The 16467-nt window shown below is 40.0% G+C and overlaps 1 protein-coding gene across 7 annotated transcripts in view; it reads left to right on the forward strand.

Moving 5' to 3' along the window:
* Window positions 1–16467, forward strand: part of Pak5 (p21 (RAC1) activated kinase 5) — a 312415-nt gene that overhangs the window by 217944 nt on the left and 78004 nt on the right. For all 7 annotated transcript variants that reach the window (XM_085833823.1, XM_085833816.1, XM_085833825.1 and 4 more), the window contains one exon: window positions 6047–6261. In XM_085833823.1, coding sequence (XP_085689949.1) covers window positions 6058–6261 — 204 coding nt within the window. In that variant the 5' untranslated portion in view covers window positions 6047–6057. The remainder of the gene's footprint in view (window positions 1–6046; window positions 6262–16467) is intronic.

Here is a 16467-nt window from a genome sequence, read left to right on the forward strand (position 1 = left end):
CTTCTTGGTCATGATGTTTGTGCAGAAATAGAAACCCTGACTAAGACACATGCCTTGATGGCTACTCTTGATTTTTCAACTTGATGGGATTTCGAGTCACCATAAAAACTAGCCTATGGGCATGTCTATAATGGAATTCCTAGACTGCATTAATTGAGATGAAAATCACCACTTTAAATATGACAGAGACATTCCGTGAGTGAGGGTCCCACACTGAATAGAACAACAATGAATGAGCAATAGCTTCCATTCCTCTCCTTGCTTTTTGACTGTAGACACAAAATGAGCAGCTTCCTCGTGATGCTGTTGGCAAAACTTCCCTGCCATTATATACTGTGCTCTGACACTATAAACCAAAATAAACCCTCCTCTCTTAGGTCACTTTTATCAGTGTCTTTTCTCTTATACTCAAGAAAATTAACTAATGCACTTAACAGGCAATTTTATGTCCTTTCTGGCCATCTCTCTGTTGCATGATGCTTTAGGACAGCAGGATACTATCTCCATTTTTCACCTGGATGAAATAAGTAATGGCTACTGTTGAGAGAATATCACTGTAAATCTTCGAGATTCTATTTAGCTGAATGAGAATTTCTTTAGGATTTAGAACCATTTGTCCTTTTTTCAACTTTTTGCTTTTCTTCTTCTGAAATTCTTTATTGTTATTGTTATTTTGTTTTGTCTGGTCTTGATTTTGTTTTAATGGTTTGTTGGTTCATTTGAAAGATGTCTCACTATGCCAAACACTATGACCTTAAAGCTGAGACAATCCATCTACAACTGCTTCCTTGGTGTTGGTATTTCAGGCATATGCTATCATGCACAACTGTTTCCTTTTTAAACATGGTCTTACTAGTCATGTAGATCTGTGGCTAATACTCTTTAAAGGATGGTGTACAGGATCACAGGTTCTGTAGACTTAAGTTACTTCAGCCACAGTTTTCCTCTCCACCATTCCCTATGTACAGTGCTAATTCATTCCTATTTCTTTTTATATGCATTCACTTGAGTGGCACGGTAGCTTCTGAAAATTCACAAATAAAGAGAAATGGCAAGATATCTCTGTTCTATTTCTAAAAAAAAATATTTGGTCTAGCATTTTTATTGCTTGTTCAGGTATAAATGTGAGCAAACAAACTCTTCCCAAATGACTTTTTCTTTCTTTTTTAAAATTATGGAAATGAATGTCTACTAAAATGTCACGTTGACATAGCCAATGAAAGGCGATATTATCTTTTTGAATATGTTATCTGTTCAGCAAGCCAGACGGTGGTTTATAGAGCCACTAATTTGTAATGTTTTTCGACTGAAAATTCTCCAAGCAGTCAACTACCTAGGTCATGGTATCACAATTAAGACTCTTTTGCATTAAGGCAATTGTGGGGTGGCTGATGTAGCCTCCCAGATTGGACATTGTTATTTGAAACCTTGGAGCATCAAAAACTGAAAAGAAAATGATGAGATGATGGAGATGCAAGACCGGAGGTGATGGGTGTTTCTTATTAGCTTCTGTCTATGTAACAATCAGCTTCCAAAAATAATGGCTCAAAGGATTTGTGTCCTGATTTGATAGGTTAGAAACTGGGGATGCAGTTCATCCAGTAGTTTTCCTGCTGATGGTCTCTTTCATGCAAGGAACATCTTCATCCAATAAGCAGCTCTGCTGCTAGGGATTAGCTTGGATTGGCTGGTATAACAAATGACCTGGTGCAACAATGTGATAGCATGGCATTTTTTCTTATGTAAACCTTGGGTTCTGAAATCAGCAAGAGGGCAAACCCTGATGATCAGCACATGGCATGCTTGTATTATGTTTTTGTCCCACAGATTACAGCAAATTATATATCCAAATCTAAAGTCAGTGTGAGAGAGGCCACACTGCCGGCTGTTCCTGCAATGGCCTTCCTCTCCTTGTCCCTTCTCTTCCTTACATTTCCAATTCCACGTGCCCACCTTTTAAGATCATCAGACTTATGTTTATTGACCCACGTACAGGAAAGTACTCGAAGAATTTCCTTTTCTTATTGCTTCATTTCATTTTAGTTTTGAGACATGGTCTCACTCTGTAGCTCAGACTGAACATGAACTTATGACTTAGCCCAGAGCAGACTTGAATTTGGGGCATTCTTTCTACCCCAACCTTCCAAGTGTTGTGATTACAGGCAAGAAACATAAAGCCCAGCTAACTTTTAAATTACCTTTTCAAGGTCAAAATAAGATCAGCAATGTGTCGTAATTATTGTCATCTTTTATCAATGTCCAGATTATTCTGAAGTAAAATCCATCAAAAAGAGTAGGGCTTTTCTATGTTCTTCACATCTTTTTCCCTATGGTCAAATACCAGAGAAAAACACTGGAAAGAAGGCAAGGTTTATTATGGCTCACAGGTTCAGGGGATTCAGTCCATGGTTACTAAATCTCATCACATTGAGTCTGGAATGAAAAGTAACATATCAAGGTTCAGGGCCATGAGTGTGGGAGAAAGAAGGGAGTGGAAGAGAACCTGTGTCCCACCAGAGTTCCTGTGCTCTGGGCAGGCGGACACAGGAGGACTGCTCCGAGTTTTCCTCAGGGCCCTGGGTGGGTGTCTGGCTATGTAAAGCCACTGACCCCACTTGGCGGGTGGTGAACAAGGGGCAGCCCTAGATACCAGGTTCCCAGCCTCTGGCATCCCACACTGGATACCACAGAGGAGCTGAGAACAGAATAGGGGCCCTGGGGCAGCACTGGGCCCTGGGGCCGAAGGGAGGAGAGGGCAGGGGGAGAGGGGGTGCTATATGGTTTCCACATGGGTGAGAGTGCTTGGTCCATGGCTGGAGCACAGAATTGCCTTCTGGGAGGAGGTTAGACGTTAGGAGAAAACCCATCCCATCATTCAAGCAAGGCAGGCCTTGATGATTAGAGACTGTCTACAGTTTTAGGGCTTTATTGTAGAAAGGCAGGGGCAAAGAGAGAAGGTAGAGAGAGGCCGGCCATGGCCACGTGGAGAGAGGGGGGAGGGGAAAGAGAGAAGGAGGGCTAGAGAGTAAGAAAGGTGAGGGCTTAAAGAGAGCTAGGAGGGGTCAAGCAGCCCCTCTTATAGTGGGCTGGGCTATCAGGTAACTGTGGGGAGGGAGTGTAGCCAGAATGCCAGAAGCTTGGATCATTGTCTTCGTGACTGATGGTCACAGAATTATGGAGTTGGGGGCTCTGTGGTTTTAGGCACCTGATTCTGGAAAGGTGGCTCACCTTCCCTTGAAGAGTTTTGTACTGGGTCACCAGAACAAGCCCCATTCAACCAAAATAGGCTGCCTATCACCGTTCTGCATCAAGGAATACAACTTCTCCCTGTGGGCCATAAAACAAAGGCCAAAGTTAGAGTTAAAATATGCCCATCAAATATTTGCATGCCACAACATGTCCCACCTCCAAAATGCCCTGTTCAGCACCTTTATAAGCTAATCACCTCTCAATAGTACCATCCTCTGGAAAACAAACTTTCAACAGTTGAGCCTTTGGGGGCATTTCAGAGCCAACCTTTAACAGATGAGAGGCAGTTTGGACTGTGAATGATCAGATGTCTGTAACAGAATGTTTATGCAGACATAGGATGAGGTATGCACTTGAAAGAGCTGGAAGGCAGAAAACAAAAGGCCTGAAAAGTAGCAATATATGATGAAAAGAAGGATGAAGGTTTGATAAAAGAAGAGAAATAGAATATGGTGAAGGAAAGAAACAAATGAAGGTATTAATATCCACAAAGCTCTGTCCACAAAAGCAATAGTCACTGAAATTACCTGCTATAGTGCTTGAACCCAAACAGCATCCAAGCAAGCTAGGTTGAGCCATGCATCTTCAACAAGACAATCAAGCAAACAACTGAGAAAAAGCAGGAAAAAAGGGATAATTGGTCAATGTCATCACATTAGGACAAAGGGCTAAGAGGTCCAGTGACCTCCCAGCTCTGTCTTCCAGTGTTAGTATAGAGCTTAGGTTTAAATAGAGGACAAGAGGTCTGTCAAGATAACTGTTCCAGGCCAAGGTGTGTTCCTGCTAACAGCAATGTCTGCACCATGGTCCAGTTCCTCCTGCAAAGTGTTCTGGCACACTCTCAGCACTGTGTGAAATCCTTTTCTGTGAGACAAACTCCCCTCTGGTCAGCACCAGGTTTCAGCTTTTTTCTTCTCCCAGCATGGGATTTCTGGGGCACAAATGTTTCTCATTAGAATATCTTCAATCCTGCCAGAATGGTTATACTAAGGTCTTCCTGACAAAGAAAGCAAAATGTCTAAGCCCCAAAATAAGCTGGTAAGCTTGTATAAGCTCCACAGCAATTCGTGGAAGGATTCCCAACGTGACTTTTATCTTACTCATAGGCGAGTATCCCTGGTCAAAAAAAGGCACACACCTAAAATACTCCCATGTAATGTGTGACAACCCAATGTTGAAAGCCAAGTTACATCACAAGTTTTCAGAACCTTAAAGCACAGCTTCATCACTTACTGTAGCTAGTACTTACAGGACCTACTTTGGCCTGGTGGTTTTGTAAGTATTTGACAAGTATTTAGTTCTACTTATCATAATTGCTCTATATGCTGAGTAATTAATAGCTTCTTTTTCATGCTGATATATATGTTATTTTGTCATATATGTGTTCTGAATTTTGAGTGCATGCCAACTTTGAGGTGCTTTTCCTTGGAAATAGGTCAGCTTTTGCTTCAGTAATGTTTTGTGATAAACAAGTGAAATCTAACTCTAACCCTTCATATGTTACATTTACACAATGATCAGCCGTGGCTAACATTGACTCGGTTCAGATTGTCTGGTCTTGACTCCAGAGTAGACTTATACATCTGCTACATATATTGATTCTTCTAAAACTGAGGATGAAGATGAAGTATAATCTACCTAAGTAATCTTCATGGCAAGTATATTGGGATTGGGGCTTGCAGAGACTCTAAACACCCCCATCCTAGACTGGCTTATTGTCCAGATCATTGGTCAGTGTAGGTCACATGAGATAAATTCAGTATCAATGTAACAAGCCCCTGTATTCCACAGGGATCATTCAAGACAATAACAAATATTTAGAATGAAATTACATAATCTATACAGCTTGACAATCAAACTTCTTTTTTTTCCCATTTTTATTAGGTATTTAGCTCATTTACATTTCCAATGCTATACCAAAAGTCCCCCATACCCACCCCCCTCCCCTACCCACCCTCTCCCCCTTTTTGGCCCTGGCGTTCCCCTGTACTGGGGCATATAAAGTTTGCAAGTCCAATGGGCCTCTCTTTCAAGTGATGGCCTATTAGGCCATCTTTTGATACATATGCAGCTAGAGACAAGAGTTCTGGGGTACTGGTTAGTTCATATTGTTGTTCCACCTATAGGGTTGCAGTTCCCTTTAATTCCTTGGGTGCTTTCTCTAGCTCCTCCATTGGGGGCCCTGTGATCCATTCAATAGCTGACTGTGAGCATCCACTTCTGTGTTTGCTAGGCCGCGGCATAGTCTCACAAGAGACAGCTATATCTGGGTCCTTTCAGCAAAATCTTGCTAGTGTATGCAATGGTGTCAGCATTTGGAAGCTGATCATGGGATGGATCTCTGGATATGGCAATCACTAGATGGTCCATCCTTTCGTCACACTTCCAAATTTTGTCTCTGTAACTCCTTCCATGGGTGTTTTGTTTCTCAGCTATTAAAAAGAATGAATTTATGAAATTCCTAGGCAAATGGATGGACCTGGAGGGCATCATCCTGAGTGAGGTAACCCAATCACAAAAGAACTCTCACAATATGTACTCGCTGATAAGTGGATATTAGCCCAGAAACTTAGAATACCCAAGATATAAGATACAATTTGCTAAACGCATTAAACTCAAGAGAACGAAGATCAAAGTGTGGACACTTTGCCCCTTCTTAGAATTGGGACAATCAAACTTCTAACTTTTGAAAATAGTATTGTAAAAAAATAACTAAAATGGTGTAAGTAAATGATATAAAATAAATATCTTCTTGCTGCAAGCTACAAGTTACCTGTTTTCTCTTTATATTTCCCAGGTTTTTACATCATGTTTGGGAAGAAAAAGAAAAAGATTGAAATATCTGGCCCATCCAACTTTGAACACAGGGTTCATACTGGGTTTGATCCACAAGAGCAGAAGTTTACTGGCCTTCCCCAGCAGTGGCACAGCCTGTTAGCAGACACAGCCAACAGGCCGAAGCCCATGGTGGACCCATCATGCATCACACCCATACAGCTGGCTCCCATGAAGGTATGCAAGGGTTCTATCTTGGTGTCAGTCTCAGGCCATGATCTGATTTCACCTAATATGCCAACTTTATAAACTATGTAGCCTTTGTAAAATGTCCCTATATTAGCCACAGTTAATCTTCATTTTGCATCACACAGGAAATTTAACCTTCAGATACTGGTTATTGTAATATTCAGGTAGAAAATTAAGCTACAAAATGAATGTTCTTTCTGTTAATAATCTCCACTTCCTCTGATAGTATCAGCAATAGCTACTAATCGAATATTTATTGGCTATATTTCTGATGTCTTCTATTTGTTTTCAAAGTATTTATACATAATCTTATATAAAATGTGATGAGATTTTAATAGCAATAAATTACATTTATAGGTATATAAAACACTAACATATATATATATATACATATATATTATATAGTAAATATGTGTATCTTCACATTTATTTTCATTGTCTGAAAGAGAACTAATTCAAATATTAGCAGATAATTTCAGTCTTTGAATAGGCTATAATTTACCCACTTGCTGCTGCCCTCCTGATCACCCCCTCCAGTAATCCATCCCCTATTCCCCATATCCTATCCCCTTCTCCTCTGAGTGGGTGGAAGCCCAGCTGGATATCCCCCACTCTGGCACTTCAAGTCTCTACGAGGCTAGCTGTACAGACTTATTTATGCCAGTGTTTCTCAAGATATATCACAGATCAGAATCACCTAACAGACTTTGATTAAACAGATGTTTAATTTAGAGTTTCTATTTCTGTAAAGAGATACCACAACCATAGAAACTCTTCTAAAGGAAAGCATTTAACTGGGGCTGGCTCACAGTTCTGAGGTTTAGTCCATTGGTATCATGGCGGACAGGAAGCATGGCAAGATGCAGGCAGACTTGGTGCTGGAGAGGAAGCTGAGAGTTCTACATCTGCATCCCCAGGCAGCAGGAAGACGCAATGGCCTACTAGACCTAGCTTAAACTTCTGGACCCTCAAAGCCCACCCCCAGTGACACACTTCCTCCAACAAGACCACATCTACTACAACAAGTCTGCACCTTCTAATAGTACCACTTCCTATGGGACTATAGGGGCCATTTGATACAAACCACTACCACAACACAGATAGGAAGTATTACCTGTTTCTGATTCGGTAGAACTGGATTAGAGCGTCCAAATGTTCATTGCTAGCTGGTGTCTTGCTGGTGCTATGGCTAGTCGTCTGAAGACAGACTTTGAGAATCTTGACAAAAGTACTTGGTGCTGGAGAGGAAGCTGAGAGTTCTACATCTGCATCCCCAGGCAGCAGGAAGACGCAATGACCTACTAGACCTAGCTTAAACTTCTGGACCCTCAAAGCCCACCCCCAGTGACACACTTCCTCCAACAAGACCACATCTACTACAACAAGACTTTTATTTATATAGAAGACATACTCAGCATGATTTTACACTGCTAAAATTTGTCCTTTTTTCTTAGAATCTTAGACCTATGTTAAAAGACAATTTCCTTGGCCCCCAAGCTTCAAGAGTATAGACTAAATGAAGTTATCTGAATAGTCAAAGGGAAAAATAATTTTAAATATTTGGCAAGAGTGGGAAATGCTGACCAATCATGTAGTCTCTGCTCAGCATATGGGACACCCTGGAGTCTATTTCTAACATCTCTTCTCCTCACACCAAAACTGTTAATTTTTTTTCTACCTAACTCTTCTGTTCATAAGAACATCATAAGCAATATTGCCCAGTTGTTCCTGAGTTAGATGTGTTATATGTAAAGGGAAGGTAGAATGGCTACTGAGTCTCAACCGTGCTCCTAAGGCACTTGGTGTAACCCTCTTCCCTCTCAGCGTCACCAGGGAGATTCTGATTCAGTGTTTCTGGAGTTCCCCAGTGGTTCGCATTTATAACAAACTGGTGCTCTGATGAATAATGTGAACATCCTGTAAGTACCGCCGTTCCCGATGAACACGGTGGCACGTGCCTGTAATCCAAGCACTCAGAAGACTGAAGTAAGAAGAGTATAGTTCCAGACCAGCCTGGGCTACATAGAAATCAATACCGTGCCTCGAAACTCAGTGGAAAAGCATTGTTATCACTGGGCTAAAGTGAGGGCTGCTTGTTCATCTTTTCCCTTTGTTACAGACCAGAATTCACTCTAAGTGATACAATGAAATGAAGAAAAATAGAGAGGGAAAGGTCATCACGACTTCCCCATCACATGAGCAATCAGCACATCCTAATGTTTTCTTCTGAATTCTTTTAAATTATGAATAAGGATTGTCGCAGTTATTTTAAGAATTTTGTCATATTTAAAGTTTACTGTGATGCCATACAACTTTTTTACTTAAAATTGAGATAAAAGTTCTGATTCCTACAGAGGACTTGAGTTTAGTTTAAATTGTAACTTTATAACTTACCCATTTTACTAGAGAAGGATACTACTATAAAGTTTGGGCTATAACAGATTACAATTATCATGAATACATGTGTACCTGGTTCTCATAGTATTGTTTGGAACTCCTAGGTTCCTGAGATTCTTTGACTTTACAAGATCAGACTGTTTTCATAGTAATTGAGATTCATTTGGCATTTTCATTATGTATTGAAGATACATCAGGCTTTTCCAGAAAGTAACCTATGTCATATTGTCATGGTTTATGCCTCTAGTCTAGTGTCATGAACTATGCTTTAAAAGCTTGTTATTATTAATATACTATGGTATGTAGTTTTTAATAAGTTTTTTTGGACCCTGAATAAATTGGGGGGGTCTAAAACCAAAAAGTTCAAGCATAAACATGTCAGTCTCACATCAAACATAATCATCTGTGATTTCTGTGCTTTGATCTTCACACAGTGTTTAGTATGTTCCCTTTTTAATTGTCCTATATCTTTATGAAAAGATAATTTTGTCTACTCTAGTTGACTGTTAATGTGCAAGTCGCAAAAGATTATTGAATATAATATCTTATCATACTGTAATTTAATTCGATTTATTTAACCTAACAGTTTGGAGTCGGGTAATGCTTATATCCTTTATCTAATTTAGCCACGCTTTATCTAACGTAGCCTTTAAAGGGTTCTCTTTTGGAAATTTGGTTTATCATCTATTTATGTGTCTGTGTGTGAGAGAGTGTGTGCATATATTCACACATGCATGTGGAGGACCTTGGAGGTTAGAAGGGGGTCATTTTCCCTAAAGGTGAAGTTACAAGCAATTGGAAAACACCCAACATGAGTGCTAGAAACAAATTTCAGATCTTCTGAAAGAGCAACAAGTCTTTTAACTTCTGAGCCATCTACCCAGCCCCTAACCGTCAAAGGCTCCTTTAATATATATCTGTCTAACTTATAATTTCAAAAATGTCATCTTGTGTGTTAATTCTTTAATAATCCTATACATTGTATTTTTATCACATTTACCCCCCCACCTCCAAGATCCATTCCACCTCCATACCTACCCAACTTGGTCTTTTCCTTTTTAAATTTCATGGGATCTAATTCATGTTGCCAAAATATGCTTGGATTTAGGGCATGTTCTGAAGTTTGGTTGACCTATCAAGGGTCATATCCTTAAAGAAAATTCTCACTCTTCTCTCTCTCTCTTTCTCTCTCTCTCTCTCTCTCTCTCTCTCTCTCTCTCTCTCTCTCTCTCTCTCTCTCTCTCCTAACAGTGATTAATTGCCAATATCTCCTCAGCTAGGGACTGTATTTCCCTTCTTGATGGGATTTTGCCTTGATCTTTCTAAGGTCACAGTGACTGTAAGTTCATCTGTGCAACTGTCCTGTTTTGTCCAGAAAACACAGTTCCCTGCAGCATTTGCTGAGTCTTTCAGGGATATATATGCCCCATTTAGGACCCAGCATTTCACAGTCAATTGTCTACACATTTACCAGTTGAGAGTCTCTATATTAACTGCTATCTACTTTAAGAAGAAGGTTTTCTGTGCAAAGTTGAGAGGTTTGCTATTTCATGTGTGTAGTGATAAAATGTTGACTGTTCTTCAAAGCTTTCTTTTGTTCATTAATTTATTTGGTCACTTTACAACATTATCACAGGACCCTCCTTCCTCTCTTCCCAGTCCCTTTCTTCCTCCCACCTTTCTTCCCTTCCATTCTCCCTCTCCCCCCACTGGGTACCAACCCACACTGGCACATCAAGTGGCATCAAGACTAAGAGAATTCTCTTTCACTGAGGCCAGACAAGGCAGCCCTGATAGGGGGAAAGCAGGACTTCCAGTAGAGGAAGAGAGACACCAACCCAGCCACAAAATCTTCAACCCAAAATTTGCCCTGCCTACAAGATGTACAGGGATAAAATTGGGAGTAGAGATTAAGGGAATAGCCAACCAATGACTGGCCTGACTTGAGACCCATCTGGGAGAGAGCCAACACCTAACACTATTAATGATTCTCAGCTATGTTTGCTATTATGATGTGTCTGCTATATTTACAGACAGGAACCTAGCTTAACTGTCTCCCAAGATGCATCTAGCAGTGGATAGAAACAAGCACACACACACACACACACACACACACACACACACACACACGCACGCACAGCCAAACATTAAGCTGAGCCCACGAAGTCTTGTGGAAGAATCAAGGGAGGAATTGAGGGAGCCAGATAAGTCAAGGACACTACAAGAAGACCTACAGAGCCAGCTAATCTGGGCCAATGTGGGCTCACAGAGACTGAACCACCAACCGAAGAGCATACACAGTCTGGACCTAGACTTCCTATACATATGCAACAGATGTGCAGCTTTGTCTTCATTTGGGTCCCCTAATAAGTGGAGAGGGGAATGTCTTTGACTCAGACTTTGTTGCCTGTCTTTGGATTCCTTTTCCCTAGCTAGGTTAACAGCCTTCTCTTTATTCTGTGGAGGCAGAGGGTTGCAGATAATGCCAGAGCCAAGCTGGTTTTCTTGGGTCTCCCGCATCTCTGCAATTATCAGCATTTCATAACATTCCAAAGTTGGAGTTCTGTCTCTTCCTTTTTGTATCTTAGACCTCTGGCCACTACATTAAAAATAATCTTAAGGAGACAAAACAGGTAAATGAAGAGAAGAGAATTTCCAGGTCTGGCTGTTCCATTCTGGGTGACCACTCTTTGTTTCCCCCTTGTTATAGTTTATGTCAGATTCTCCTCAAATAATGAATCCATCCCTATTCCTTTGTAATTCTCTTTCCCCTTGTTCATGATTCATTATTGCACACCAAGAGCCTAAATATTTTTAGCTTTGCCAACTTAGTCCTATTTCTATGAGATTCTGTTTTCTTTTAATGTGTTTTGAAGTACATGTCCCCAAACTATAGGACAACTATATGTTTTCTAACATTAAAGCTTTGATCACTTGCAATGATTTCAACCTCACTTATTTAAAATAAACTAGTTTATAGAACATGCCTTATTTCCTCATGATTAGTTATATTGGCTTGTAAAAGATAATTTGAAAAACTCATTTACCTTTCCTAAAATGCCATAGACTTTGCTAAGTAAATTCACTCAGTGAATGGACTGAATAAGATGGAAGAATTTTCTGAATTTATAGAGTCCCAAGTTAAAGTGGGTAAGTATCCACTTCTGTTAATCACTAACCGGTTGTCAAAATATCCTTAAGTGACTAATTCTAATAAAAGTTAGGCTTATAAGCCAGAAAAGAAAAAAAGAAAAAAGAAGAAATCAGACTGTAGCAGTTGGTTGTCATACTCTTCACTGACAATGAGGAATGGCCCATGAACTTTTCTGACTTCCATGCCTGCTTCTTGCCATATACTATGGTCCTCATACTACATTTCAGCTTAGCTAAGCAACTGCTCTCCTCCTTATTTCCATCCTAATATTTTACATATGCCTCTTCTCAAAGCCAATAGACTCAATCTGCTATAGCTTCCCTATTCTCTACTTCAATATAGTTTTAGCTCCCTCTTCTTTGTATCTTTCTCTACTATGATGCAATGTTGGACATATTTTAGCTCATGAAGCCTGATAACTTAATATTTACCCAGCTGGACTACATCTTTTCATTTCTAAGTCTCCACATTGGTGGGTGAACATCATAGCTTATCTACCAATGAGCCATCATAGGCTATGCTTGGAAATCATTTACGGCAAAGATGATCAAGTCTACATCTGAGAACTACCTGGTACAATCCAATGCCTTTCTCATTTTGCAGTGAAAGTCTTCAATTGCAACCCCAAAGAAGAAATGAAAGTGCTGACTTCATCCCAACACAAAACATGCATTCTTACAACACTTAAAGCTGCTATCTTATTCAGCTCTGCTTCCAGATCAGAGGCTAATGTGGAAGAAAAGCAGACTCCAGATCTATGGTGATCTGAAGCTTTTGTTGAAGTACACTAAGGAACCAGCCTGACCAAAATGAAGAACACCATTGCCAAACACTAGATAATGTTTATAGAGCACAAAATGTTCAATATTTATTATTTGTGGCATTCACACAATGACTAATGAAGTATTGAGCCAGTAGTGAGGGGGAAGAAACCTTGACTGAGTCCAAATCCACCCAACTTCCAAGTTGAATTACACTCTGTATTCTCACCCACCTGCCTCCAATTGCTCTCTTCCTTTGATATTTTCTTCTATAAAGAGTTAATGACTAATTTATGTGTGACTCACTCAGAGTATTTGTTTTTGATAGGAAGATTGATCAAAAAGAAAATTATAACTCCAACCATAGAACTCTATGTTGTAACCTCAAACTAGTGAGTAGCCTGTTGTCATATTTTATCATGGGGAAGCTTTATAGTTTGCTTTGTATAACACAAGAAAGATTGATTATCCTGGAGAAATAAATGGGGTGGGGGTGGGCATGGATCAGAAGTGCAGGTGACCAAGCATGATCTTCACTATTGGAGGCTGTGAATGTAGATGCCATAGTTGCTTCACAGATACCATTCATGATTGACTGAATTACTAAACTGGAGTCTTCATCTCTTTTGCCACAGCCTCATGATGGGCCTGGAAGTTAGGCTTGACCATCGGGCTTTCATGATCTGTGCCTTGGTATGAACACAAGCTTGTGATGTGCAGTGAAGATTTCCATTCTGCATCATGTTAAGAGAAGCATTCCCTGGGAAGCTCTGTAACTCTAGGAGAGTAAGCTCATTTCATGCACATCAAGCCTGCACTGTCTACATCCTTTCAACCTGAAGCAGAGCCCCACTATCTTCACCTCACTGTTTGACACTGAGTATGAGGTATTATGTAGCTTTAAGAGACAATGGACTGATACCTTGCCTCACTTAATTGTCAAATAATCCTTTCAAGTGGGTGATTCTAATTCCGTATTTTAGATGAAGAAAACAAGATTTAGAAAAATATAGAATATGAGCCAAGATTTGGTAGTTCATGATTGTCACCCCAATGCTTGCAAGGCTTATTCAGCAAGACTGCAATCTATTCAAGGTTAGCCTAGAGTATACAGAAAGATCCTGTCTCAGTATATATTGCAAGTTTCATAGCTGGTGACAAAAACAAAAACAAACAAAGGACCAAAACAGATTCAAGTCCCAAAACTATGTGACTCTAGAACTCATTCCTATAATCATCACACTCCCTAAGTCCTGATTGTAAGAGTATTAAAAAAAAAAAAAAAGGTCTAAAAAAGAAAGTAGTATCATGATTTCTCAAGATAATTTAAAGACTGTTGTAAAGGTGTTACAGGTAAGGGATGCCTTTGACTCTACCATTTAGATGGTCTGGTTTTAACCTATGAACTTCAACCCACCCAAGATCCTAATAAGGACATCACCTTAAACATCAACTATCATCTCCTGTCCTGATAGCAGTAAAACTTAGCTTTCTACATCTAACATGTACAGTGCCTTTTGTGGGGCCTTCCATTCATGCAATCCCAATCTCCGCAAGTGAGATGGCAGAATAGTTAAACAAAAAAAAGCTAATGAAAGCATTTGCCAAGAGGCAAATGAATAAACACTCACACGAATGCTGTTGGCTCTCCACAATGGCCTACCTGCTCCCTGAGCTAGCCATTCTTGGACTTGTGCATCAAATTCCCCAACCACAAGTTCTCACCTAATTAATGTAGAGCCCTAACAGCTGAACTTGCCAATGATGAAGCTACACATCTATGTGTCATTAGCTGGAAATTCCATATAAGCTGAAATATCATCAGGATAAACTTATTAGCTTCAACTCGGCCCTCCTGCAAGTAGTGATATACTGAAAAGAATCCTTCCAAATCCAAATTGCAAAAGCTATCCTTGGCCTACTCACACTTAGAACCTGAGAGGTCTAATTTTATCTCTCATTAAGCATCTTTTGAGAATTGAAACACTAAGATAGCAACTATAGGCTGTTTGGGGAGAACTGTCTGATCCTCAATTTTGTCAATTTGTTGTGGATTCTTATGTAAATTGCCTACACTGTTGACCTGTACTATTGATAAAACGGTTTATTTCAAACATTTCCAAGCAGCATATCACAGTTCAACTCATCAAATGAGGCTACTGCTATTAAAGGGTTAATGAAAAAAAGGAAAGAAAAAAAAAACTGTGCCTGGGTAGGGCTGGTCTAAGTGTTGGCTACTAACTCAGTATCATATATAAAGAATGAAACCTCTAAGGGCTGATGCACTAGCTGATGCACAATGGTTTTGAGCGCTTGGACTCAACAGGAGCTCAGCATCCTCTTTTTACTAACACTCATTTCTTAAAATGGTAGTCTTTTCTTGGGAGATAATTCTGAACATTTTTAGAAGTGCTTTACTTTACTGAGGAGTAGAAAGGTGTTCTAGAAGTCTCGTTGTAAGGAAATACATAGAAACCTCAACAAATAGGTAGAAAGACCTGTTCGCACTCTTTTCTTATCATGCCAATTCTTGGTCTACAAATACATGGAGCTTTCCAGGCCCGCTGGTTTGTGTGCATGTCCTTGACAATGGTCTTACTTCCTTTTTTTTTAAAGATGTGTGCATGTGTCTTAAGTGCATGTGCTACTGTTCTTAGAAACCAGAAGAGGGAGTTGGCCCTTTAGAGATGAAATTAGAAGACACTGGGTACTGCCCAGCTTGGGTCATCTCTGATAGCAATACACACTGCTAAGCTATGTCTCCACTCCCTTTCCCTGCTTCTTATACATGGTTTGTGTTAGCTCTTGATACCTATAGACCATGAATATGTTTACTGGGCTTCTGTACTGTCTGTGTCTGTCATTCTTGGTCTTGAAGACAGAGTTTAAACACTATTTGTTTCTTTCTTAGTTCTGCACTGAAAGAGACTTCTGATTGGATTTGCTCCTCTGAAATGGTCTGATAAAGAAGCTTCTAATTTCTGGTGTTATGTGTCTGCTGGGGCTACCCATTATCTTCCCATTCCTGTCTCTACTTAAGTTTCCAACATTTTCTCTCTGTGTCTGTATGGAAATGAGAATTGTATTTGGGATTTGTCTTACTCAAGATGTATCACAGAATGCTAGAGTTTGCACTAGACTATGCTATCTCTCAAGTGAACTGCCCAGAGACCTTATTCAAATGCAGGTATTTTCATTTCGTGGGTCTGGAAGAGCCTTTAGAGTGAGCCTCTAGCTAGTGCCATCCTGCTAGTCAACAAACCTCTCTTCACAGACATAGTTTAACTTATCCCAGAAGAAATGTAAGCAGAGCAGGATTTCAGACAGAAAGTCTGGATAAACCTGTGCTATCCGTGCCTGTTGGGGTGGGGTGAAGGGAGTTCAGTGCTGTGAAGGTGGACTAGCAGTATATCTGGCTTTTACCTTCTCTCTCAGTTGTTCAATCAAAACCATGACAAGAAATTGCCAATATTCTGGGGAAGAGGGTGCAAAAATGACTCCTGTCCAAGAAACACGGGGAAAGATGTTATTATTAAAGAGTCCTTTAAAACACTTGGACTCTTCTAGCTTACTGACTGAATGTACTGGATGACATTGGACTCTGTGCCTGACTTTCCCTCTGTAAAATGATTACAATGATGTCTGTGTTAGATGCTCACAGATGTACTATGAAAACAAAGTAATTAGATATTGATGGTATGCTTAGAATTGCATGCATATTGGTACCTAGATATCAACAGTTAATAGAGGAAAAGAAGAAGGAGGAGGAGGAGGAGGAAGAAGAGGAGGAAAAATTATCTGTGTTAGCTGTGTACTGCTCCATGACAATCATCTCAAACTTGAATGTGGAAAAGTTGCTTTCTTCATCACTGTGACAAAACA

This window comes from Mus caroli, unplaced genomic scaffold (assembly GCF_978045245.1).
Source record: "Mus caroli unplaced genomic scaffold, Mus_caroli_1 scaffold_2, whole genome shotgun sequence".
In the NCBI taxonomy this organism is placed as follows: Eukaryota; Metazoa; Chordata; class Mammalia; order Rodentia; family Muridae; genus Mus; species Mus caroli.